Source organism: Pecten maximus, chromosome 8, assembly GCF_902652985.1.
Source record: "Pecten maximus chromosome 8, xPecMax1.1, whole genome shotgun sequence".
Taxonomy (NCBI): domain Eukaryota; kingdom Metazoa; phylum Mollusca; class Bivalvia; order Pectinida; family Pectinidae; genus Pecten; species Pecten maximus.
In genome coordinates this window covers 23731796-23759116 of record NC_047022.1, presented here as the reverse complement: position 1 = coordinate 23759116, position 27321 = coordinate 23731796, and the positions used below count along the sequence as shown (strand labels likewise).

The following is a 27321-nucleotide window of genomic DNA, read 5'->3' as shown; positions in this document are numbered from 1 at the left end:
TTCAGAAGAAATATGATCTATATCGACACAGGAAAGGGAGATGATAGTCATTCGACGGGGACACCTTCGAGTGAAAGATTGCTTCAATTTAATACTTCCATTTTTTTTTAGTTAGAGTAAATTACATCCCTTCTGGGTTATTTAACAGAATTTACCAAAGACAATTTCCATATCTGATATAAGAAATAAAGAATTAGTGAGTCATTACTCCTGATTTTAGTTTCAATCACAATGTAGTTACATGTATACTGGCCTAGATACAGCTCATTAACCCTGATCCTCATTACGGTTAATAAATCTTTTACGCGTTCATACATGTACAACCACATAGTTACATGTACCTCAGAACATGTCCATAATTGAACTAAATGCATTGTTTCTCACAATGTACGTCGTGGGCAAGGTAGCATGTTATGTACTATCAAGCCATACCGTATTTAACTCGAACTTATAATATTTGATCCAAATTCATGAACCAATCAACGTATGCTTGAACACCATACATTTTCATATATGGAACCACATGGGGAATTTTTTATTTTCATATATCTTTACAGCAGCATTCAATGAAATCCGCCAATGTCGCAGGTAAAAATGAAAGAAATACAGTGTCTATTAGCGATCCCTACTCATGCTGCTCAATAGACAGTGTACTGTATTCTACCCCGTGATCGATTTCCGAGGCGTCCGCCAGCTATATACCGCCGAGCTATGAAAACGTACGGCACTACTCAAACATGCGTAGTCACTACAAAACTGGTAACAAGTACGCGCTGATTTAAAGTATAGAAATAGCATTATTACCATACAGAAAATGTGAAGAGAGAAAACCTGATCCTGACTAATGGGATTAATTAATGGATATTTAACTTGATACGCCGATTTTAACTTCAAAGGATTACCTGCAGTTTTACCTGGCGAAAAATTAAAACCGGGTTTGGATTTATGTGTACTTAATCAACAATTGTCGGAGTTGATTTTTTGTGTTTGACCACTACTTGATTTGACCAGTGGCTGGATTTTGACCTATATACCTGGAGGGTAAAACACATGTGCATTGTACAGATGTTATACAGGTAGGAAAACAATGCTAATTGGATTCACAGGTACACCTGTTTGACGTCATTGTGCCTGATAATTCTATATAAGGTATTGACAAGTATATCAGTCTGTTTATGTAGATGAAGATGTTGTCGTAAGCAGTTGGAATTGCAAGTGGACTTGGCAATATATTTTGGGAGATTTTCTTTGCCGATGATGGATTAAGAAAACAATAGGTAGGTGATTTTCATTTGACCTTGTAGATTTCGTTTTGTAACTTATTCAGTTATCTTACATGTATGTTGTATTTGTTTACATGATAGTGATTTCTTCTTTTTGAAATTGGAATATTTTATTTCAATGTGGTATTTTCAGAAAAAAAATAATATTAACACAAAAAAACGGAAAAAAGTTTTCTAAGGATCACCTACGGAAGCCGGTTAGTGCCACATGAGGTAAACTTTTTTGTGTGTTGTATTCACGACTTAGTATGTCGTAATTATGACATAGCTATCTCGTCATCACGAATTAGAAATAACTAATGATGATGATGTGATTTTCATAGAACAGTGAGATTTCTCAAGGAACAGTTGTTGAGATTATATATTTCCACGAATTTCAGAATTCCTATACTATACAGTCCTTGGGTCTTACATATATTGTACTTAGAATCTATATATATATATACTAGTTGTTCATCTCTATTAAGTTGTGAAATATCCATGACGCTTTTCAAAACGAGAAAGATCCTATCCTGATGAAAAGATTTATTCGGAAAGCAGTATCTTACGGTAAACCCTATCCGATTTTGTTTGAACCAATGGGATTTCCAATGGGAAAATATTGTTTTCATCGATGGAATAAAATCTTTTTAGTTTTGTGGCCAAGCGTGCATATTAATTTTATGTTAATTGGGGCCTCCTTGTCTCGTGACACCTCACTATGACGTATCAGTAGTGGAGTCAGGACGCATACAGATGGACAAAGAATGATTTGGTTTATCACGTATAACGGACGAGTAGACGGGGGAGGGGGGTACAACACATATATAACATATTTTATGTCGTAATTACAAGACAGTTATGTCGTAATTAATACGCCACAGTTTACCTCGTGTGACACTAACCGGCTCCATAGTCAAGACATCTGTTCCAAAGTAAAACTATTTTGGTGTTTGACTTTATTTTCATATCTGAATCAAAATATCGTTAGGATAGCGAAAAGAAACCATCTGGAATCGCGAAAGATTTTTTTTGACAGACAGCTTTAAATGGCGACTTGTACTGATATGTTTACATGATTATACATACAAAATCTACATGTTTATACTCTGTGAAGTATGTACTTGTACGACTTGATACATGATACTCGAAATCTAAACACAATACATTTCTGGAGCTCTGAGATTGATCATGATTATAATAGTAGATTTTTGCAGGTAACATGAATCGTTATGAACAAAATATCTAGGTGCTGAATCATGCAATCGATACATACATTCGAACGAATGATACTCTGCTTCACAGGAAAGGTGACAGGGCGGGATCGTACAAGGTATAGGTATACATTTGTATGAACATACAGAAGTATTACGTATAAACGTATGGGAATCTGATATACGTCCAAAAATCATTATGACACACCTGGATGAAATCTGTATCAACTGAAATAAAAACCATATCTTGAAATTCCAAATGACTTTCTCCAGATGGACTAAACATATCTCGACAAATAAGGAATACGAGCAAATTAAATTAAAACTATGTCAATGAACGTAATATTGAAAGAGAGTCAGTTTGATACATATTCAAGCTTTTCAATAGAATTTAGTCTCGTTTAGTGTCATTTTAAAGTCAGCTTAGGTGATTTAGAAGTCTATTCGGTTTTGGTACAGCATGATTCAGCTTATTATAAACAATACAGTACGTGTATACGCCTACTCGTTGTGATGGTGTTAGTTAATACACGACTCTCTGATTTTATCGATAAATCCACACTTTCAGAAGAAATTCGATTCGCCAACTACCTAATACTGCCGGCTTACCGTTGACCAGGTCACATCAAAGTATATTTATTTTAACAAGGGTGTGTTGTTATCACACGTGTACCCACAGAGTATGAACAACATTACTAGAGCGTCGATATATATATATATAGAGCCGTTCATAAAGAGGTGTAAATGGAACTTACTGTGAAATCGCCACACGTTCCTACTAAATGTACCCGTAATTACTTTCACCACATGGAATTTTAAAGGGAGTAACCATGTTATTTCCATTTAAAATGTACGTTTATTCTTAACAGAGTGCAAAAAAAATATTTCCGGCTTCTGAAAGCAATCATCAAAATCCAGGGTCCCGTTTTCGAGATACCTTTACAAATCTGACTAGATAATAATGTGCAAAAGAAGGACCCTTTGATTTTAAATGTGTATAATACCTGGTCATTGTAGTAGGCGGATGATGACACACACATGTTTATATGTGCTATTCCTTTAGAATTCATTTAAAACATCATTATTGATAATTGCATGATTGTCAATGCAGAACAAAACCTCGCTACCGTAGAGATCAGAGCTGTTCACAATTATCCTTTTCTATCATAATAGCTCGCACCTGTTTACAGGCCTTCAATATAAACGATGTCCTGGTATGCGTAATTGAAATCCCTATCCTTCAATCACCACTCCGCCTTCCTCCCTAAATGATCAGAATTAACATTCCGGTACAGAATTTTATGAACATGTTGCGTTCAGTTGATAACGTGAATGAGGATGTTTCAACAGATGGTCTTCAGCCTTGAGTACAAAATAATCCGGCTGGATTTTGATTCATATTCGGAAATTGTAAAAAAAAAAAAAAAAAAAAACACAGAAGAATTTAAATGTCGTCCGCAGGTGCTCGAGGTAATGTTGTAGCGGAAATGTGTCACAAGCGACATTGAGGCATTCGGTGCTTTCCGGAAACTGCCGAATTCTAATATGATGCAACGTATACATTTTGATTGAAGAGAAAAGTGAAATCCCCTCCTATGATTTTAGGATAAATATTTTAACAATGTCGTAGTGAACTGTGTATAAGTAAAACTATTTTTGTTTTGTCATTCCATATATCTGTCCGTCCGTTTGTCTGTCTCTCAGAATCACAGTCTGTCAGAATGTCTATTTGTCATACGCTCAGTCTTGTCCCCATAAGTAAGAGGTCGTTGCAGTGGTAACACATACGCCTTTCGCCTAGACAACCAGGGTTCGAATCCCCGACCTGTTAAATCTCCGACCACGTGCGTTTTTCTCCGATTGCTGGTTACCTCCCACATTAAGACCCCCGCGGGCTTCAACCCGCGCAAGGACGTCAAGCTCCATCAATCAATCAATCAATCAATCAAACCCGCGCCAACAACAGTGAGAAATATAAGATGATGTAACTTATTTCGCAATTATTGTAGTAAACTAAATAAGGTTTATCTTTATAGAGAGGTGTAGAGAATTCAAAGTGATTTGGTAGAACTTCAGTTTACGGTGCATTTGACAGGTTACAAAGATTTGAACGTTAAGCGTTTGACCACACATATCTAGTACACTTAAAGAGACTTAAATATCTAAAGCTAATTTAGAAATAGGTGGTGACCACTACTGTGTCCCTATAAGAGAGAGAGTGACCAAAACCATTCGTATTGTTGTATTTGTTTATTGTTCAAAATCGTGTCCTGTATCGAGCCATCGTCTGAGCGACAAGGCGAGAGACATCTTCTGTATAGAAGAAATAATGGCGGAGATCCCCTCTGATAAAACATAAATGAAGTGTCTTTTGATTGTACCATGTGTCAAAAAATATCTCTTCATCCTGACACGCCACGCGATGACATTGGTTGATATATCTTCGAATCGCATATGTTTTACGGAAGGTCGTTACGTTTAAAAGCACAATGGCCGAAGACAAATTCCCATGCAGTATTAATGTAGCGACACATTCTAAGCAAATTGGTTAACAATGGGTGGTTAGTTGGGTGATTGTTACTGGAGATACGGACAGCTGATTTATGACATATGTCGATTTCACGCGGATCGATAAAGTCGTCAATAATGTAGTACCTGTAATATACAATATCTGTAGTGTAATAGACAACATTCTTGGGCAGGTAATATTTACACTTGATAGGACATCGTTCATATTTCCATGGATTAATAATCCTGAAAGAGAAGATAATAATGTGGCATGGAATTCATTTGAGATTTCTATCTTAAGGTATTATGTTGCTATACTCGTTATGTCTCTAATTAGTGTAAGATTTGTCCCCCTTAGTTGTAACTCTCCTTGTCTTACAATTTGTAAGTGGTTGTAAATATTTGTTGTGTTTTATCAAGTCATTACGTCCAAAATTACAACACAGTGTATTTTAACTTTTCTTGCATAACACTTTTCAGCAGAAATGTCACTTGTCTCCTTAAGTCTATATAATGCATGTTTTAGTGATTTGTTTGCCCTAAACAGCTACATGCATGTATCATAGTGATGTAGCTTATAATCATGTATTTTATGTAGATGACGTCATTAAATCTCCATGACGTCATAATAAGGTACACGAAAAATACATGTACATGTATACAGTGTACCTTTAAGTTTCCAGATCAGAAAAAGATAACGTACACCCTTAAGTATTTGTTTATGTCACAACAGTAAATTGTATTCTTAAGATCAATATTACTTGTCACACATGGCGATGATAATTTCTGGAACGCACACTGCGATGAATACGTTTTGGACATACATTATACAGATTGGTATTTTAAAGACGATCTTTTGAATAGTTTTACGTTAGAATACAGTTTTTTAAGACAACTGATTGTTGTTGACATTGCTATCTGTGCAGGTGTGAAAATGTCCAGAATATAGACACCATCTACATAGGCAACTGCCTGAATGGCTTACAGTGTACTTTTATAGGAACCTAGATTTCAGCTTTGATATAGTCCGAGCAGAATGACCTGTCGTGTTGAACTTTGATTAGCATATATAGATTACAGACGAGTCTATTGTCATTTAGGAAGAAAATGTGCTTTGTATATGTTTACATGTATATCTGTTAGTTGTTTATAATGCAACAAACCTTATCATCAGCTGCATCATTTGTACTTATACTGGTCTAGATTTAGCGACAAACTGTTAACATGTGAATAAATGATACAATCCCTGTGTTGTCAATATAAAATTGTAAACCAAACGAATGGTCCAAAACAGCACCCTGCTGGACACAGTAGTATTCCTAATCAGTATGTTTAACCCACCTGTGCACAAATGAAACTACCCACTTTGAATATACTATACTTTTTCTAATGTTGATCAACATTCTTTTGAAGACACGTTGATCAGCACGCGGTAATTTTTTTAATCATCACTTGGAAGAATTGTTCAGCCTTTTTGAGTATTAGCAAGAAAGTAGTCAGACTTTCCTCAAAATTGTTGATTATTGAAATACTAACTTATTTCGGCATGCAATACGAATCTTATAATTTGCTAATATACAAAAGAAATGTACCTGTATTATGTTTCAGTACACCTTCTATGGTTGGCATGCTTTATTTGTTTTCGTTGCAGACAAAACAATAGTAATTGATATAAAGTCACGCCTGCGTTGACCTGATTTGCTGTTTACGGCTGAAAAGGAAGGCAGTGTTTTGTACAAAAGGGAAATATCAAGGTGGATTTCACGGTAGCGATTGGGCGGGTATCAGTGTTATCAACATCGTAAAAATTTTCCGCTACACGTTTGTGAACAATAAAATAACAATCTAGTTCTACTTTAAAGAATAATTTCCTTCTGAAGTTTACCCCAACAATAGATCGTAACAAAAACGTACAGAATATCAGGTTACACTTCAAAATGAAAACGAAAGTTATGCATAAATAAGTATGGCCCTTATGTGGAACCTTGTCGAAACCCGGGGTCAGGGGTAAAATGCCACCGTAAAGTTTCAACTTGGATGACCCGTGCGAATATGAACAAAGTGGAGTTTTACGATTATTTTGGACGAAGATACTCTTAATTTATTGAATGCGCTATTGGGAAACTTAATGGGCGGTATTGTTGCCATGAAGTTTCACTTTTAACTTTACGGAAATGCCTTGAGCCCAAGGCTCGAATGTATTGATTTGTATTGTGTCTGTGTTTATGGAGATTTATAGTGATATCGACAGGATAATTACCCCCATAGTTTTTGTTATTGTAGGGTTGTCAATGTCTGGAACAGATTTAGGCTATAATTACACCAACATCTCGTCATAATAACAAAAGGTTTAAGGCAGTATGTGTGTATTTTGTTACCATGAGGTCACCGAAAGGGTTACTATGATGACGCAAAATAAGTAGTTATCACGGTTAAGGGTGTACATCCTTACACTGCATTCTCTTGAGTATGCACACAATAGATCCTCATTTATCCGGAATCCTTCAGAATTGTCCGGATTACCATTATTCTGGACTGCGGGGAGAAAGTAAAATAATCGGTCAAATAGTTCCGGAATATTACGTCCCGTAAAGAATGCGTTTAGAAATAAGTTAGTAAGTCCCATGATCTGTCTAAGACCAACTTTTTTTTTTGTTGCTCGCTTCATGCGTGATTTTACATAAAATTGTAACTGAAATGTTTCCATATACGTAATGTCTATTCAAACCCCTTGAAGCGGACTCTCAGTGAATTGTGTGCTAGTGTCTGCCATGTTGTCTGTTTTGTCATATGTCTATGTGTTTTATTTTTGCGTCTCTCAAGGCGTTGTACTATGGGTGTGATTGAATGAGCGTTTGTGTACGTTTGTATGCATATGAACATTAAATGCGTACGAAAAGCATTTGTAATGCAACTAGGCAATGAAGCATGAAGCTGATAATCATAAACTCTTGGCACTGAGTGAGAAGAAAAAACAAACAAGCAAACAAACAAATACACAAAAAGGGAGGGGAGGAACTAATGGCCTCTTTGGCTCAAGACCTGGAACTTATGACATCAGACGTACCACCTTGTCCGAGACACATGCTGCGGTTATGGGAGTATGTTTCTGTAACAGCCGCGCGGTTTAACGTATCATTAAATTGTAGGCACGATATATGAAAATGTATAAAAGTTAATTAGGGGAACAGAAAAGATGTCACTCTCCCTCTGGATGAGATATCTATCATTGAGAATCGATTTAAAGTGATCTAACGTGCAGCAAGTTCCTTTTGGTTTTTCGCTATAGTTATTTAGCCCCAACGGGAAGACAGATTCTAACTGATATTGAGTTTTAAAACGAAATTATTAGAATGGAATATATTTTGTATCTGGTGTTTTTCATTATATTGTGGAATGATATGTATGACGGAGCAATAAGAAATGTAAAAGATCTCAAAAAATACTGAACCATATTACAGAGCACACCGCGGTCCACATCGTGGCTGGCTAGCCTACTCGTACGCTGGAGTTTATTACATAGCACCAGCCAAAGAACCTATGCGTGATGTATTACGCCAGAAACCACTACAGTGAAAATCTCGGACCTCATTCACCGCTGACTATTCGCCTAAACATGCAGTTTCGGTGGCAGGGAATCGATTATACGGGCAATTGATTGGTCAAATATTTGGACAAAAATTTGTTAAAATATTTGCTGCTGTCTTTTGACAACTGCGCGATAGGGAATGCGATGACAATACCTTCGCTTATACGAGGTTTTGATTGGTTAAATAAACAATCTCTTAGTCATAATGGTCGAATTATATTCACCACGGACAATGTTCTTGGGAACAATTCCTGCTACAATGAAATTTATTTTATGAATTGACCACGTGGGACAAGTACATGTGTTGATGTAATTCACCGTATTGCGTACTACGTGTACCGTTTACGTGTGTATACGCATCTACACAGACAATCCCGGTGATAATGGACGATTATGCTGTGTGGTGATTGGTCCAATATTTGTTGACAAACATAGCCTTCTGTTGTCAGATTTCATTAGTTTATCGGACGGATAAATAGTCGTGGACTGTTCGTTTTATAAAGAACCTCAGCCAACTATTGATTGAAGGTTAATCGACTTGGCGTTCTAATGTGTACAAAACTAATTGCTGAAATAATCTATTGAATACCAACCAAACAGCCTACCGCTTCCCGTCTTTATCGTTTCACGCTCGGCGTGCGCACGTGGAAACAACATATTTAGGTATTTTCATAACGTGTAACGACAAGATAAAACCAGCTAAATGCGCATAATGTACCATCCGATTAAAATTCATCACAAACTTAGACATAACTAGGACTATAGGGACATACAGTATGAATGATGAATATCAAAATAGAACAATAAATTATTTGGAAATTTATTAATGATTATAATTTTTTGTATGTGTAATTACAAAAGCTCTGTTTCCTGCATGTTAAAACAATCCCTAGAAAGGCATAATTGGATTTAAGGGGAAATCTTACGATGTATAGTGAACTTTCCCTAAAATTAAGTATTTTCCTATGGAAGGGAGTTACATTATTATTGTACCTTAATTAAGTCAAGGAATATGGATTTGGGTCTACTATATGTTAGCGATATAACTGTCTCTAGGCATTAGAAAAGGAATTTACGAGAGGTAATTGGCTGATTTTAAATAGATCTGAATGAAAACAATATGTGTATATGTGTATACATGTAAGACTATCGGGGCCTTAGAAATGTATATAATTCGGATTTTGTTTTGTTTTGTTTTGCCTTTGTTTATTTCCAATATATACAATTCGTCTTTTTAGCTTTATCTGTTCAGAAGACATTCAAAGGACATAAAGTCTGTATTCATAACCACTTAAATTTCGTAAATTGGCAGAAAATCAATAATCTTACTCGACATTTCAACAAAATTTTGGGGTTAACGTTCGACTATTGATGAACATAGTATTCTATTTTTGTGTGATTGGTTTATCAACAAATAAGACCAGACTGATATTGACAGGATTACAATAGCTACATACCTATATGTACTGTAGAAATGATTAACTTCATTGTTAAATTATTGCCAAATTTGTAAACAGTTTTAACCAGTACGCACTATAGCAAATTGCTTATTTAGTTATTGGCTTCAAATCTAATTAAGTTAGACCTCATTGTTATATCAGGGATACACATTGGTACAAATCATCTCTCGCTATAACATTTCTCCAAATATAGAAGCCACGTGTATGCTTTAAAATAGATGAATTCTGACTGTCTCTACAAGTTCATTTTGGACGTAACACACAAAGTTCCTACCTGCGATATTTGCATGCCTTTAAAATCTCAAGCTGAACAAATATTTTCATTAGACGATCGCTAGGCCTATTGAAAAATAAAAACATGTAAATTGGAAATATTACCCAACATGAAATTTGAAACCATTCATGGTTGTCGATGCAATCCTGGCTCTGATTGGTCTATACACCGCCGGTAAGAGAATAAAGGAAAGTACCAACATTTCACTATTAACCAAAGAAAAATCCAACACGCATTGTAATCAGAGCTACTACTTAACGCAAAGTATGGTCAACTTCCAGGTGAGTAAACTCATCAAATTAAAATGAACTATTTACGAATACTGCTTTAAATACATGTTTTAACCTGTTATGTTTTTAAAACATTTACCAGGGTATTGGACTTTTCCTTTGAGATTTTTGCTTGCTTTTATTCTATTATTGATATTGTTCTTGCAATGAAGGAAAATAAAAAGCTAATCGGAGGCATGTGTCAAAAGAGATAGTGTCTAATATTACAAAATTAATATTATAGATCGCGAACAGTAAAGCTATGCGCGGAAATGTAAGTGATGTAAAATGCCATACAATAAAAAGAGGGTACCAAAGGGTGCTGAACTCAAATCTGCTGTGTTCGTAGATTAAAAAAAAAAATAATGAAAATCCAAAAAGGCCGTCACACTAATGTATAATTCCAAACGTACATGTCACAAATTCGTCGGGCTACAGAAAGGGACAAATTTCTACTATTCCAAACTCATCCTAAGTGAGAGAGAAAAAAAGTCATGTTTGGGAATGAAAGTGGCGTGACGTCCTTTATTTAAAGACAACAGAGATGCACGTGCTTTATCGGAATCGTCTCGCTCCAAAGACTGTTGGGTTATAAACCAATGAGTAGGTAAATGATACGATGGATTCAGAAATGTTTACTGGGTATTTAAGTGTTCCAGATGGCTTCGAGTAAATGTTTACTACTTGAAATGGTAAAAGAGGAACCATCCGAAAACCGTATCGGTTTGTGAGGTCAATGCCAGGTCTAGATAACCTAGAATTATATCTATTTTTACATTTTGTCACGTAACCCGTTGTCATGTACTAAGCCTTTGTTTTCGTACTTGTGTCTCATTCATTCACGTCAAACTGTCAAGAAGGCATGTTAAAACTAAATGTTGCAGTTCATGTTCATTGTGTGGTGTGTTTCGTAAGATATGCTATCTCGATTGTATCCTTTAGTTGATAACTTTATAAAACAATATAATTGTTGTTTTTGGTATCATAATACTACGTGGAGTTAGACCTGATGTAATAAAGCAAGCAGAGAGCTTTAGAAAAGTGTTTAGTGATAACTTCTCCCGTCGGCATCGGAAGGGATTAGAAAAATAAATACGTAAATAAATATACCACCTTGTAAAGACGTTTTTGTAAAATTCTATAGGCACGGGTTAGTATACATTGGAAAACCTCAGCCCCGTGCATCACGAAGATAAAGATGAAATTTGTTTAAATACAGAAATAAAAGAAATGATGTCAAAAGTGCCAATAACCAATATATCCCGCCATAAACTGAAACTTAATTGTGTTATTGCAATGTATCATGTTATTGATAACATTTTTTTAATAATAATAACTCGTAAAGATACCGGTCTGGAAAATAGCTCAGAGACATTTTAATATTGAACTGCTGCTATGTACACAGAGTTTATGCTTACGGATAATGTAGAATTTCTGTTAAAACCGAACGCTGTTATAGATGGACATCTCTAATGCGCTTGTCCAATTTGGTTGACATTTTATTGCTATTTAACGTCAGACTGGGTATGATCTCTACGCTGATATGCGGATAGAAACAAAAATGGAACATAACTTTTAACTATGCTGTAAATATTGTGTAAATATTGTCTGTCCATGTTACCGACAAGATCTTTAACTTGGCAAAGATGTGCTTCAAGCGTTCATGATTGAAGGCATGTGTATGCTTGTATTCTATGGAAAAATGAATTGGATAATGAAGGCGATAACATATTTTACCAGTGTGATGTTTATCTACAAACATGAACTAGTCTGTAATCCAATTTAAAGATGATTTGTTTACTTTGTTTTCCTTTTTATGTCGGCTTTAATCGTCTTACTGGTTTAATGATACTTTATACCGGATTTATGATTTCTGAAGTAGATGTGAATTGGCATGACGTCACTGATAATGTGCTCTCTTTGATGATTTGATTAGCGAGAACGTCACCAATCGGGATCGTTTCTTGTTTACGGAAAGGACCGAATGTTCCCGATTGAACTGCTTTATTGACAAAATATTGTTTGTTAACAGACGTCACTGATGTTTTTAATGTGACGTCACTGATTTCACGGTTACATTATTATGATATTTTTTAATTTTGCTCACTGACTTCACTTCAGTAATTACTACTGATGTAGTAATATTTGGATATGACATTGATTTTGTGGTCCTTAAAACCGAAACTGCTTCTCTTGAACATGTAAACATTTTGTAGAGAAGTTATATATGTCATGATTGAAATAAAATGCGCTCTTTTATGACCTGGCTGACAATCATGATATAACAGATCAATGTGTTATTAGTACATATCCGATCGATCCAGCTATTTGTAAGAACTATAGCTACAATGTATATATATATCATTAAGGACAGCTCTCTGTAAGATACTGTCAGATCCACTGCCGTGCCAAGTTATCATACACACTTCTAATCAGAGACATTTTGTACAAGTGAACCTTTCATCACAAAGTCTTCTTTTGATTGCCTATTGATCCTGTAAGCCCGACACAAACTACTCGTTTGATTATATAATTCCGCTTTGGTTAACAAAGAACAAGTCACTTTTAGAACAGATATCTGCACGCCCTCTAGTGTGACTCGCCTGTACTAAATCTCATCTATTTCAAAATGACACTGCTTTAACGTATACTATTCAGAGAATGCTCGTTCAACTTTACCTCAAGGAGGGAAGAGAACGATAATTAATTTACTTGTTTTGATGTGAGACGATCTTGAGCACTAGAACAATTCTCATATCTATATATGTACACGTCTATGCACGCGCAGTAACCATTCTCGTATCACATGCATTCTACAGAAATTGAAATTGTTATCTCACTGTACTATCCATCATAACGCCACATAAAGATAGTTTTTCAAAGACAACGAAAGGATTATCGGCCAAACACTAACGATAATTGACTAGACTGCTACTGGATAAGCTTACATTATGTAATTTTGTTTCGCGTTATGTGTATTTATGTACTTTTTCATAAAGTATATTAAAGTAAAGTATCAAATGTCTTGATAAAGGAATTAATTGCCTTGGAAACTGGACAGTTCACTTATCAATACTGTCGAAATTACATTCTTTATAATTTAACAACAAGAAGATATATATATATAAATGGAATTGCAAGTCAGGAAGTTTTGCTGACGAATCTCTAATTATTTGCAGATTATATATTTTCCGACTTGACGCTTAAACGTCTGGATACCAGTTCTAAAAAAATCTCACGTGATATGTAACAAAGGAAGTGACGAAGTAGCTGAAGGCATTGGTAGCTAAAATTGCGTTTTGTGAAGACTTTCTTTTCAAATCTAACAGAAGCCGGAAGCGAAATAAGTTTTTTTTCTTACATATAGACATCGATTGAAATATATTACGAATCAGCCATTCCCTAACAATGTGTTTTCATTACGCGGCGACTTTTGAAATTCGATTTCATTATCTCTCAAGTACTTAACGACTGTTAGGAGGTATCTGTCCAACTGCGTTTCAATTAACATAAATTCAAACTGCTATTAGTTCGCACATGTTGATAAATAGGAAACAGGCGAAGCTTACTTCACCAAGGGCAGTCTCGAGCCAACAAGTGGCCTCCAGGACTCTTCAAAAGAAAGTTTCGCAAATCAATTCAGTCATTTAAACTTTACAATGTGTTGTTGCATGTTGACTTTAAGCCCCAGCTGCTCGGTTTTGGAGACGAAAACAAAAATCCTTAATAAGTATGACCCGCACTTACAGTATATACATGTAAGTAAAGAGCCAGTATGCTTGTCTATCTATGACGGCATTAGGCCATTAGTGGAACTTTAACGGAACGTGCGATCTAAAAGACATGTTTAAGATGCAGGTCAAAAACGATGGCTTTAAGTACACATATTATATCTGCTTAAGAAGTGAACATATTTTTGCATTCCAGAAATATCTAATGGGATGTATCATAAGTATAACTTAATTACATTTTGTATATACATATAAGTACATTCGTTAGATGTCAATTTCACACTAAATGGACTCAAGGGTTAGCAGGTACACGACATAGGGGTCTGATACATCTGCATATATTTTCAGTATAATAGACTTCGGGAAGTAATGTACGTATTTCTACTCAGGCTACTATACATGTATGTAACGTACTTTTTTATATGATCAGATCCCTGTGACGAGATTCACGCGTGCTACAAATACATTTACCAAACATAAATACCTGTATTGTAAACTTGATTCATTTTACAACAATTGCGAAACAATTACTGTGGGAGGAAACCGGAGTACCCGGGGAAAACCCACGTGGTCGGGCAGGTGACCCCATACCTTTCCACGTCTGACCGGGGAATCGAGCCCCGGCCGCCTAGGTGAAAGACAAGTGTTAACACTACCTCCCGACCGCCCAAATACCGGGATTTGAGACTATATCAGACACTGAACTGTATAGGTCTGCAGTATAATTTGTACTTTGTCATAAAGAACAATGACATTACGTCACAAATCGCAACAATGGCGTACTTGTGGAGATTTCCTTTGATTTTTCAATCTTGGTGTGGGCGGTCGAGTGGCCGTTTGTCTCGGCGATCAGGGTTCGATTCCTTGGCGGATAGGGATCACCTGCCCGACCAGTTTGGTGATTAATATAAACTGATTGCGGTTATGCAATTGTTGTGAAATATATAAACAGTTATACTACGCTCAAAAATGTTTGATCGTTGATAGCTTTCATTGATGTAAATTTGTATACACAGTACTTCATTTCAAAAATGACTCTTTTGACGTATACAAAAAATTATCATTTCAAAAATATTAATTTTACCCAGAACACAATTTCGGCACATGCTTGGTATAGTTCTCGTTGAAATGTATATGCGATAACACGCTATTCGTGCCTATTACGTTAAATAGTATAATTCTGTTTATTTAAACTCTGCATATGCAACAAATTAGGTTAGGCTACGCAAATAACTAAGTGACGAAAAACACATGTTTTTTGCCGAGATACATTTATGCTATTTATTATATAATTCACATCTTACACGTGTGTGTATGGCTGTGAATGAAGCCATTAATCGTAAATTTCTACATACACATGTTTCAAAGTTAATACTTCTTAATTGTTTTACGTAAAAAATACCACATGTACATATGTATGTACCGACTTGCCGCGTCAAAAAGCGTCTATCACGCGCACGGATGTTGCTGAAGCTGAATGCGAGATTTTGAGATCAGGTTCGTGAAAAATAACAGCAAATTATTTAGATTTATTTCACATACAGCCGTCCATGACACAATTACTCACTATGTCGACAGGCTTCAAAGAAACGCAGATGACCTTAATAGGGGTTGTAACAAGGGTCAAGGCATAAATTGCTTAAATCGTTGATAACTTCCTCCCCTTTGGTTATCGCATATATAATTCAAATATTTTTTTTCCCAGATTTATGACATACAAAATATAGTTTTCTAGTACATAGTACATACACAAAACACAATGAATAATCTAACAAGGGCCTGGAAAATTGGAATTTTTTCCAGCCGTTTAAATTACAACGAATACTGCTATGACCAAAAACAATCATTTTCCTGTTGAATTTGAAAACATAATAAATAATTACCCGAGAAGTCTTTATTGTATTTTTATGCCTACTGATTGAAAATGAATGTCTTTGATTCAGCCAAACTTATGATGAATTGCTGTCGAGTACCACCGTGTTGTGTGCTTCTCAGAATCTATCACCTAAAATTTTCTTTCGTGCGTATATTATTTAACATCCTAATGACAGCCAGGCTCATTAAATGACGTGGCAGGATTTGGAGGTGGAGGGCAGCAGAGAAAAAACCACCGGCCTACGGTCAGTACCAGGCAACTGCCCCACGTGGGTTTCGAACTCGCAACCCTGAGGTGGAGGGCTAGTGATAAAGTGTCAGGATACCTAAACCACTCGGCCACCGCGGCTCCTCTACAGAATAAACTAGCCTTTTCGCTATCCTATATTGAGACAGAACGTTTTGTCTCTTATTGTTTCGAGAGGACAATGGACCTGTCATATTTTATTATTCGTCATCAGCAGCATCTATATCAATCCTATTGTATATGAACTAAAGGTTGTGGCAGAGAATAAAAAATACAAGGATTAAAAATTTATGTTATTATATTCGCTTAAAGTGAACTCATTCCAATTATTCTAAAACTTGATGTCAGCCACATTGTGATGAGGATTTGTTGAACACCAGTCTGAATAAAGGTATCTGTATATGATCAATTCACATGTTTATATAACTAGCTACGGCAATATAATCATCCGGTGTTCAAATGTTGGCTAAAAGATGAACAATAGCAGAATAACAATGAATTTGCCACACAGATATATCTTGTGTGATACCCTTTTAGGATGTACCAAAAGTACCGACAATACTGATAAAACGCACTGCGCTTGTCAGATTAACATTGACAAATGATCATTTATATTTTACATTTTTACCAAAATCAATAGTTATTGAATTTCTTTCCTTATATATGTAAAGGTATTACGTTAACATATGATATATACAGTTACCGACATGTTTCCAGTCTTTACCTTGCTACATTAAAAATTAATAGCAATATCAATGCTGTATGTATAGTTGCCTGGACTTTTTGTATTTTACTTACCGTCCTATGTGTAAGTGTATATATTCACGAGTAAATATACATGTATGAGATAATCCCCTTATATCATTTTCGTCTGGAAGTGACATTAATAGAAATTTGTTGTATAAGCTTCTCGATTCCTTTTATTGGTTTATTTGACAGAGTAATGCTACTTTGCATATGATGTTAAGCTCAGTAAAAGAAAGTCTTTAGCCGTGTGATTGTAAACAACACAAACGTTTAACAATTTTTAAAGGCAACGCACTTCTGTTCACATTCACGGCTTAGGCTTGTGTTTCAGAGATTCGTAAATACCAGGGAACAAAAAGCAATACACAACTGATGGGTCTTTTATCTGTAAATTGAATGTCCATAAACGTTGAGCCAGATGTAACTACTTAAACGTCATCTTAATCGTCGACATATGGATCTGTCTCTTTTGACTGAACATGATATAAAACCCATGATGTTTGTACTATAGGTTCTATGGACAACTTTAATGAGTTGATAGTATGGGGATCTACATTATATAACATATCAAACCTCACATAGAAAAAATAGAAAAAGCAGAACTTACCTCAACTGTTGACCATTTTGCTTTCTTGATCAGACTCCAAATCAACAGGACATAACAAGGAGGAAGGAATCCTTTCAGTACTTCACAAGAAATAGCCATTATGAACGTATCACAATTGTTAAGGTCTCACAAAAAATCAATCCGAAATTTTGATAGGAAAATGAATGCATTAATTTAAGGTGTACTGAAGACAGGGGAATCTGATATAGATGTTACACCTGGCTGGTTTGTGTTAGGCCATTCTGGAGAGGACATAGAATTAGTGCTACAATTTGTTTAATCGATCTTCAATAAATACTATATCACTCCTTAGAACAAATATTAAAACGAGACAATAATGTTTTATGTCATATATTTATGCATGCTCATCTGCACGTGCGCTGCATGATATAAATATGTGGTGTCAAAAACGAACAGATCATGCTATCAGAGGGAGCACCATAACGTGCAAAGCTCGTGCACAAGTACCACACTTATTGTCTCCAGGGACATATACGTTTAACAGTTAACACCGGCGAAAGCCGTGGCTGATGCAGATGTTGCAACTGATGATGTGATAATTAGTTATGCCTCATGAAACCGTACAATATGGCGATGTTTGACAGAATTGACTTGTTTATCGTCAATCGTGCGCTCATCAATCTAGTAGTTTTTTGTTTTGTTTTTATTTTTATTTTTTCCCTGTTGGTTGTTTTATTTGTTGGTTAAACACTACGGCTATGAAATTAGAAAACTTACAATATCGCTTATGGTTATCTTAAATGCAATATATGCTTAAAGTTTCCTGTTTTGTCGATATAGTGTACAGATACATTGTATATATTTAATACATAGTAGTAGGTAATCGCTTCCGTTATGTGTTGGAAGGTATATGCGTCGACATTTTTGGGAGAAATCAATTCTAAATTAATTGATTATATAAAAAAATGTATAGAAAGACAAATAAATGAATATATAAAATAAATAAATAAGTGAAGCAAGTAAATGATTTATCAAAGATAAGTTTCAGACTTCACACCGATTACTGGTGTTAAGTTATTGACTTACAATGTACATGCTGGTGTAAGGAACGACAACTCTTGGTAGATATAAGAGATTTATAAAACATATTGGAGCCATACGCAGTTTAATTAAAATTGCTACATAGTACCAACATGCCTTAATGTCTCTCTTTCTCTATCAAGAAATACAAAAACCACCGGTAGTTTTATTAATGATTTTGAGCACTGCAATTACTTTAGTTTCGAAGTATTTTTGGTATTCAGAAATCATGCAAAGTAAACATTTCGTCCTTACACTCCATTGTTTATTAATTCCATTGTTTCTTTTCAGATTGACGACAAAATGGCGAACACGTTGATACCGATCTGCGTCCTTTTGGGCTTGACTTTTATTGGTTCTGCGCATGCGGATTGTGCTTTTCCCTACATCTTCAGGGACATCCAGTGGTACTACAAGATTGCAGTGAGCGCGTCAGAGAGGACAAAAATTGTGTTCACAAATAATGCCGTGACTTTCACCCGGCAGCAGCTTCCAAGTGAATACGTCATCAAAAGAGTAATGTATAAGTGTGAAGAAATGGCAGATATGAACAAATTCATCTTGAAATCGTCCGAAGATGACGGAATGACGGAGTTTAAATGCTTGGAAATCATCGAACGGAGTAAATCAGTCATGCAATTTCGAGAATCCAAAGGACAAGCGACAAAGTCTCTGTCCTTATGCAATCAGGATAGCCTCGTTTTGGATCCATGGATTGCAGTATCTTACAACCACATACTAACGGATTATTCACCTTGCCCTTTGAATGCTGGATTCAATATGAAAATTGCTGACAGGAACGGCAATGACCATGGATGCAATTTCATGGACCTTCCCATGCGATTCGAGAGTGATTGTTTAGGTGGAGAAGGTATGGTTTTGGATTTCAGGAAACACGAGTGTACTAGTTTTTTATCCACAGAAATTCTACAGAAAACTATCTGTGTTACACACTGGATCCATGGCAACTATTTGTTTGCGGTAGTCCGGAAACACGGAAGTGGGGACATTTGGTGTTTGCGGTTCCCGAGTCGAAGAATAGGAAAAAATTTCAAAGCAGAGCTCTTTACTGATATAATATGTCCGGACGATTCACCCTCCAATCATAATGTGAACTTTTTCACCCTTTATCTTGAAAAAGTAGTTCAGATGGAGTTATGCGCGGATGAATACTCACAATGCTCGCGCAAACCATGTATGTCATATATCCGGGATCAGTGTCACAAATCGTGCGGAAAATGTAAGGTGGACGAACCGCTGCCAATCTGTTCGTTTCCAAGGCGATTTAGAGGAGAGTGGTATCTTGCAACATCACAACAAGAAAACGTCAACATCTCCGAGTCGGTTATGCAAATTGGATCTATCGGCCATTTCAAATGTGTCGCCTACCCTGACTCACCGCCTTCAAAGGAAAGAACATACACAACGATATCATTGTTTGAAAATGGCTGCCGCCCGCGCTATACTTGTTTGGATTTAAAACGTATAAGCCCATCCGTTATTGGGTTTTCCATTAGTCAAAGTTTTGTGTGGCCTCTGAATGATGAACACCCCGGTAAATCAATCTGCAACACTGAAAGGTTTGAACCCGACGATGAACCCATTGGTGACCGCTACCGATCCTCTCCAAACGCAGCAAAGCCAATACTCCCGATCTCTCGGACGCTTGTGCCTACATCGTGTCATCTAAAATCTGTCCATAATTATCTAGTGCAGATAAAAAGCACAACCCATTGCAGAGGTAGAATGTACCAGGATTGTAAAAATTCATCGCTGATACGAATGGAATTCAACAGGTGTCGTATTCAACAGGAGCCACTGAATTTCATGTGTGTTGCATCTTTTAAAGGAAGATATTGGGAGAAACTACTTATCCTTGTAAACTTAGATAATATCTACGACTCAAAGTGTTTAGCTTTCACATCACTGAAGCCGACGGAAGCGTTAATGTTACAATCGAGTCAGTGTGATATGTATGCCTGGTCGTACTACGACGCAGCGATACGACCGGCTTACATGCATTTCCAACTTGAACCACAAGCTGAAACGTGCAAGAATATCCCATTCCCAACGACAACGGTGCCTCCGGCCATATCCGAAGCAAATAAAATGATAGAGGCTTCATCCCTCCCCGGTAAAAAATTACCCAATCCTTCCTTGATGAGGGATGGTGTTCCTACACCGACATATAATATTCCAGATAAATCAAGTGATTCTAAAACGTCTTCGAAAAATACCGGAAATCTAAATAAAGGGGAGGTAATAAGTGACTCGAACAATTTCTCCCCAGTATATTTACCATCAGTTTTCTTATTATTAATATGTTATTCTATTTCTGTATTATTTAATGTTTTTGGATATAGAGATTGAGAGAAATTTTCAAATTGATGATGATCAATTATATGATAAATTATATCCGGTTCCGGTTCGGGAGTAACAATGTACGATATAATGCACAACGTTTTACACTTGTAGGTAAAAGGATTTCGTAACAAGTACATGGAAAACTGAGAACCTTATTTAAAAGAAACAGTATTTGCAATTATTTATTTTTAATCATGATGTTATCTAATAGATTGAAAGAGTTCATGTTTAATTTATAGATATGTCTATGTTGCTAAGCAACACATTTGATATAAATTGTCTACAACGTTATTTCACATAACAACTTATCTAAAATGTACAGAAATGAAAAACAAGTAAGTATGCTGTTTCTTGACTACACATTTCGTTTCTGTATGCGTAGCTTAATAGATGAACTATATTATGTTGTTTTATATCATTGTTCAAACTTGCCATATATATTCATATATAATAAGTCAATAATGATTGATAAGTAATATTTAAGTCTAAAGACAAATATATTAACATTGATATATGAGTCAGCGCATCATTCAAATATTCCAGCTGAAAATAGTGTTCCGCAATCGATTTTTTTCATTCATAACGTCAGTTAGTTTCGTATTTCTTCACTTTTCCGGTGAAGCACCACATCATGGTCACGTGCTACAGATCACTTCCTGTTTTGGGTTATATTTATCGGTTCGTGCATGATACTGTTATCAAAATCTCGTCTTCGTCGGTTTCCTTGGTGATAAATCTAAAGTTCCTTGGTGATAAATCTAAAGTTCCGTGGATGACGAGATTTGCCCGTTTCCTGCTAAGAGAAATAAGAGATATTCAATGTCTCGTATTTTATATGTCTTGTAATGCAAGTAGGGTTTTGGCTTTGTTGCAATGAGATTATCCATTCAATTTAAATAGATTTCAGCAAAATTGATAGTGAAACTTTTTTTTCTAATTTGTTAATTATGTTCGCTGATGATGTTCATACAAAGTTCAATTTTTCAGAGATTTTGAATATTGCATTAGAAAATGTTTTTGTCAATCTCCATTATCTGAATATAAAAATATATATCAAATTAGTCAACGTAGGGACAGTTTCTCTTTCACTATAGACGAGACTCGTGATGGCAATACGGTCATATTGATCTGCAGCAAATATTTCTTTCATGAACATTAAATATTTTCATGATTTTTCTTTAAAAATAAATGGAATGAACTTCCATTTTTTTAATTCTTTCTAAGGAAGCATCTGTAAATCTACCAGTCCTGTGTTACTGTTACAGTGTTTTTCGCCATTGATGTTGTGGAAAGGCAGGGTTCTGGATTTACTTCTTTACTATATTGATTCAAGGGTTAGAGATGAGGAGGATCATCTGTCAAATTTATCAATTAAGTTACTAGACATATTAACGAGATGTACAAGGAAATTTCATCAGATTGTCCTGTTCTTTCTCAGTTCTGGAATATTGAATATTATCAAACAATATCGAGTCAAACTGAAACCATAATTATTCATAGCACGTCTGATAATAAGACTGATATAGCTGGTGAAAGTTCGATACCATGCTCGGCCAACTGTTCCTTTTTATCTAAGTGGAAGACCAAGATAATGCTGTCGAGTTTCTGAATATCAGACAGACGGGTTTGTGTTGTTGGCCTAATGGGTATAGAACTAGTGTGGTTTCAGCAGGACAATGGGCAGCACCAAGTGTAAACTTGGTCAGAACAGAGGACTAACATCTCATGATATCGATCATCTCTTTGTTGTGAACACTCGGCACAAGGTGTAACGTTTTAATGTGAAGAAAGGAGAGTTGTCGACAGCTCACTGCAAAGTTTTCTATATTTCCATCGCCAAGGGAGGAAGTTTCTCTCTCTTTCTCACTCTGAAAAATCATAAACAAGGTGCTAGGCAAATCTATAAAGAATATTTGTATATTCAATACTGTAAATGTTTAATATAGTTATTTATTTTTTAACTTTAAGATTTATCTGTGGTGCCTACGATGCGCTACTTTATGTACAAACGTTGGGTTTCACAACCTGTAAACTGTTCATCGTTGATTACACTTTAGCTGAGCTAAAGATTCTGTTTATGGCTGCCCTTCAAAGATAACCAATGAAACATTAAGGGAAAATGGCATCTTCTTCGAGTACTTTTTACTATTATCAAAATCTGTCTTTTTCTTGAATGAATTTTGTTTATGATTTTAGTATTCATGATTGTAACACATATTATTCCGATGGAATATTTATGATATTTATATCATTGACGACGTAATCATACCGACATCTTTCGTTGCCATTGGATACTAACATGTGTCGTCTGCTCGTCTACATTAATCTATTTTGATCGAAATAATTTGAACATTGTCACTCAATTTACATCGCTAAGTATAAGTGAGGGGAAAAATTACGGGAGCAGGAAATAGACGGATTTATTTAGTTGATATCTTGTCGTCTGTTCTCGTCACCCACGAGATCTCAAAGACTAATTTCCGGATATACTTAACGCTATTTTGGTTTAGTGAATTGTTATCCGACCATCGTCTCATTTAAAATGCATTGGTATGTCATTCTGGGAGCCTAATCTTTTTAATTCTTTCTATTCTAGATCAATCTTTCGAGTGAAGTTTGATATAATTTTGTTCTGTCTAAACAATCAGTGTTCTATATAGTTTGAAATGGTACATCCTATCATTCGATTGATACACTTTTATTTCTGCTCTATTTACCGAATAATTTAGGCCAAAAGTCCAGATCTATTAAAGAGCAATAGTCTTAATTCCTTAGAATCGGAACATTTTTAAAAACAATTTAATTCATATTTGATCGTTTATCAACTCAACGAAGAGAATATCCTGCAGTATTTTTCAGTATCAAAACACATACAACAATCAAATATTCCTTTTAGATTGTTATTGATGTAATCACGTTCGACCAAAACTACACAGGGACACTTTAATTGACATGTAGTTAAATAACACAAATTATAATTAACATGTGTAATTAATACAACACGCTACGCCAAATGGTTACATTTCTCGAAATGGCCACGTTACAAGTTAAACTTACACTTACTTACACCCAAAATCCGTCATAAATATGTTTTTCATTGTCTCTCTCAAAAATCTCGACAAACAAGTATCTTATTTATTTCGGTATTTCTTTTTTTTCCAGATATTTACACATTTTGGATTAAAAAAAAAAATATTAAAAAACTTAAAATTTATTTTTTCGTTTAAATTTCAATAGCTGTCGGTACAATGAACTTGATATACTGTTATTATCAGATATTTTATCGGTCGCTGACCCTGAAGGTGTAATCAGAACATCAATTATGCAGATTTGTACTAAATCACCTGTATATCGATTCCCTTGCAGCAGTTCCAATGAGCAAACCGTCTCAATTTTCTGATGTCGCTGAAAATATCAAACAATGCCTTTTTTTTAAATTGTAATTTTAATTTTGAGCTAATCAATTACTGTGATGCAAATTAATACACACCGAATGTATAATTTTTCTTTGTTTTATTCATTTGACTACATGTTGTTAAGATTCTGTGCTGTTTAAGCAGAGATTTTGTTTTGTATTTCACATGTGATATAATACTAGTAACATAAGTTAAAATCTAAAGCTTTCAATTTATAACCTTATCACGTTTTTTGCTGATTCGTACGTAATGCCCTACGTAATGCGGATGTTGTACCTACAGTCCTACTTCGCTATGTCGAAGTAATAACTGTGGTCCTACTTCGCTATGTCGAAGTAATAACTGTAGGCCTACTTCGAAATGTCGAAGTAATGACCATAGTCCATCTTTGTTATGTCGATGCAATACTTACATGTGTAATCATACATGTACTTCGTTATGTCGATGTGATACTAACATGTATATTCATACTTCCTTATGTCGATTTAATACCTACTTGTAAAGTACATGTTTACTACAGTATGTCGATATACTATACATAATCGAGTTAAGTAGCAACCGTACGTTGGAAGTCTCTGAAAGCAAGAAATTTGACTTGTGAAGGTTTCGATAGTGATTGATCGGAGAATCGAGAAGTATAAGAGAAAAAGCATGCTACAGTATATATTTTTAAGACTTAATTCTGAATAATATGATTACATGTATATATATCATTTATATTTATCATTTATATTTAATATTCAGAGATTTGGTTCATGAACATTAATTGTTATTCAATGTTCCATTCATATTAACAATACACAAATTTTAAACACAAAGTCAAATCAAAGTCCCATTGTCATGTTTATGTTTTGTCCTGTACTGTGTTATTGTGTGATATATGATATCGTGAGATCACGAACTGAACTATGTATTTATGAACAGACTTACCAAAAAAGAATCTTATATTATCCTTATTTTTTCTACTTCCATTATGTGAATACTGCGTATGAACCCCCACCGCAAAAATAATCCCCATGATAACTTATTGGTTACAGTAATTGTTAAAAAAAAAGTTATTATCAATCATGATTTTTTGTATATAAAGTGATAGTGCAATACAGTGCAGTATGTATGTAAGATGATAAGTCTATACTGGATATATGTGTGTTCTAAGATTATTTCACTTTAATTTTTGCTGTCATTATTCCCTACACTATAAATTGCTTTCTGAATTGCTTATTTCATAATAACTAATTTTCGTGTTTTCACCCTTTCAATTTAAATATTTGGTATCTGTAATTTGTGTATGTATTTGATATTCCGAAAACATGTTTCATTTCAGATAGTGAATAAACACTTACGTGTATTTCACAAAAGTTTTATGTTTAACATTCGTCTGGTAATGATAAACATATGTTTACATGTTACAAATAAATATTAAATTCTTTTGATAAAACATTCGTTACGTTTGATAAAGAATACGGACGTTTTCTGTACATCCCGGCACGTATCACCAGACACAAATGTACTGTATATCACATTTGTACATATACATACGTTTCTGTACTTAAGGGTATATGTTGCATTTTGAGTAATTTATCTTCCTCCCAAAAGAGATCCATATCTATAACAGTATTAATATGAAATTGATTTTATGCTAATTAATTCCTGGTCAATTTGTCTTTGACACATAAATACCACAAAGGGAATCCTTACTAACGTAAATAAAAAAAATGGCGTGAAAAGAAAGGTAGCATATACCCTTAATATGATATACATATATGTATAACGATGGAATTACGTTAAGTGTGCATTTTGTTTCTTTAATTGTTTGAAATCCAATATATGTATATGTACTCATTGTGTATGTATATAGCTTTATTTATTGATTTTGCAGACTGTTTTATTGTTTTGTATGTCACATTTGTAACATTTGCGATCAGTGAAAGTGACAAGTGCTATTAAAGATGTATGCAATGCTAAATTACATTTGTGTATATGTTTTGTTTATTTATTTCAGCAGTAAGGGTTTTTGTTTGTGCTGATTTAAGAGAATATTCATATTCCGCTCAGAGAAATGTGAAGGTTTTGTAATTTCCAGTAAATAAATTCTAGTACGATGTGCATTGTATTTGTATACTAAATAGTAATCCTTCAATGTCCACTGCATGCACGCGTCGAAATATACGTGATAAAACTAAACCTACTGCTTTGAAGCTATCCTGGATATATATGTACAAACCTCGGATTTAATACTCTTTCCTCACGTCATATAAAGTAATTTACTAACCATAAGTTGACTTCCTTTAATTTCAGTCGTGTAGACACTAGTCCACCAGAATACCCTGTTTGTCGGATGGTCGTAAACAAAATTAGATAACTGAAGTATGCTATTGTTTCTCGTTAAATTTCTCTTTATCTTCCAAACGTTTATATCTAAAAACTAACATTAACCTTTTCTAATATAAGATTTCATATTGATTTCACTTCAAAGAAAAGAAAATCAAAGCTATACGTATTCAACACTGCAATGATTATCATAACGTCAACACATCAATAATTTATAATCTGAACTACATGTTTATCTGGCTGTGGCTGTGTTAAAGATAAAAAAGATACATTTGTCAACACTCGCAACATTTTATATATCAAATGCAGCTCTTAATACAAACCAGGGTTTTAACCAAATACCCCACAATAATCTATCTATGTGTCACAAATATTTCTCTGTTATA

The 27321-nt window shown here is 34.9% G+C and overlaps 1 protein-coding gene across 1 annotated transcript; it reads left to right on the top strand.

Annotated features, from left to right (window-relative positions):
• Positions 1–756: 756 nt before the first annotated feature.
• Positions 757–26573, top strand: LOC117332858. Its single transcript, XM_033891909.1, has 2 exons — positions 757–1277; positions 19116–26573. The coding sequence occupies exon 2, from the start codon at positions 19128–19130 to the stop codon at positions 21192–21194; it is 2067 nt and encodes a 688-aa protein (XP_033747800.1). The 5' UTR covers positions 757–1277; positions 19116–19127; the 3' UTR covers positions 21195–26573.
• Positions 26574–27321: the final 748 nt, after the last annotated feature.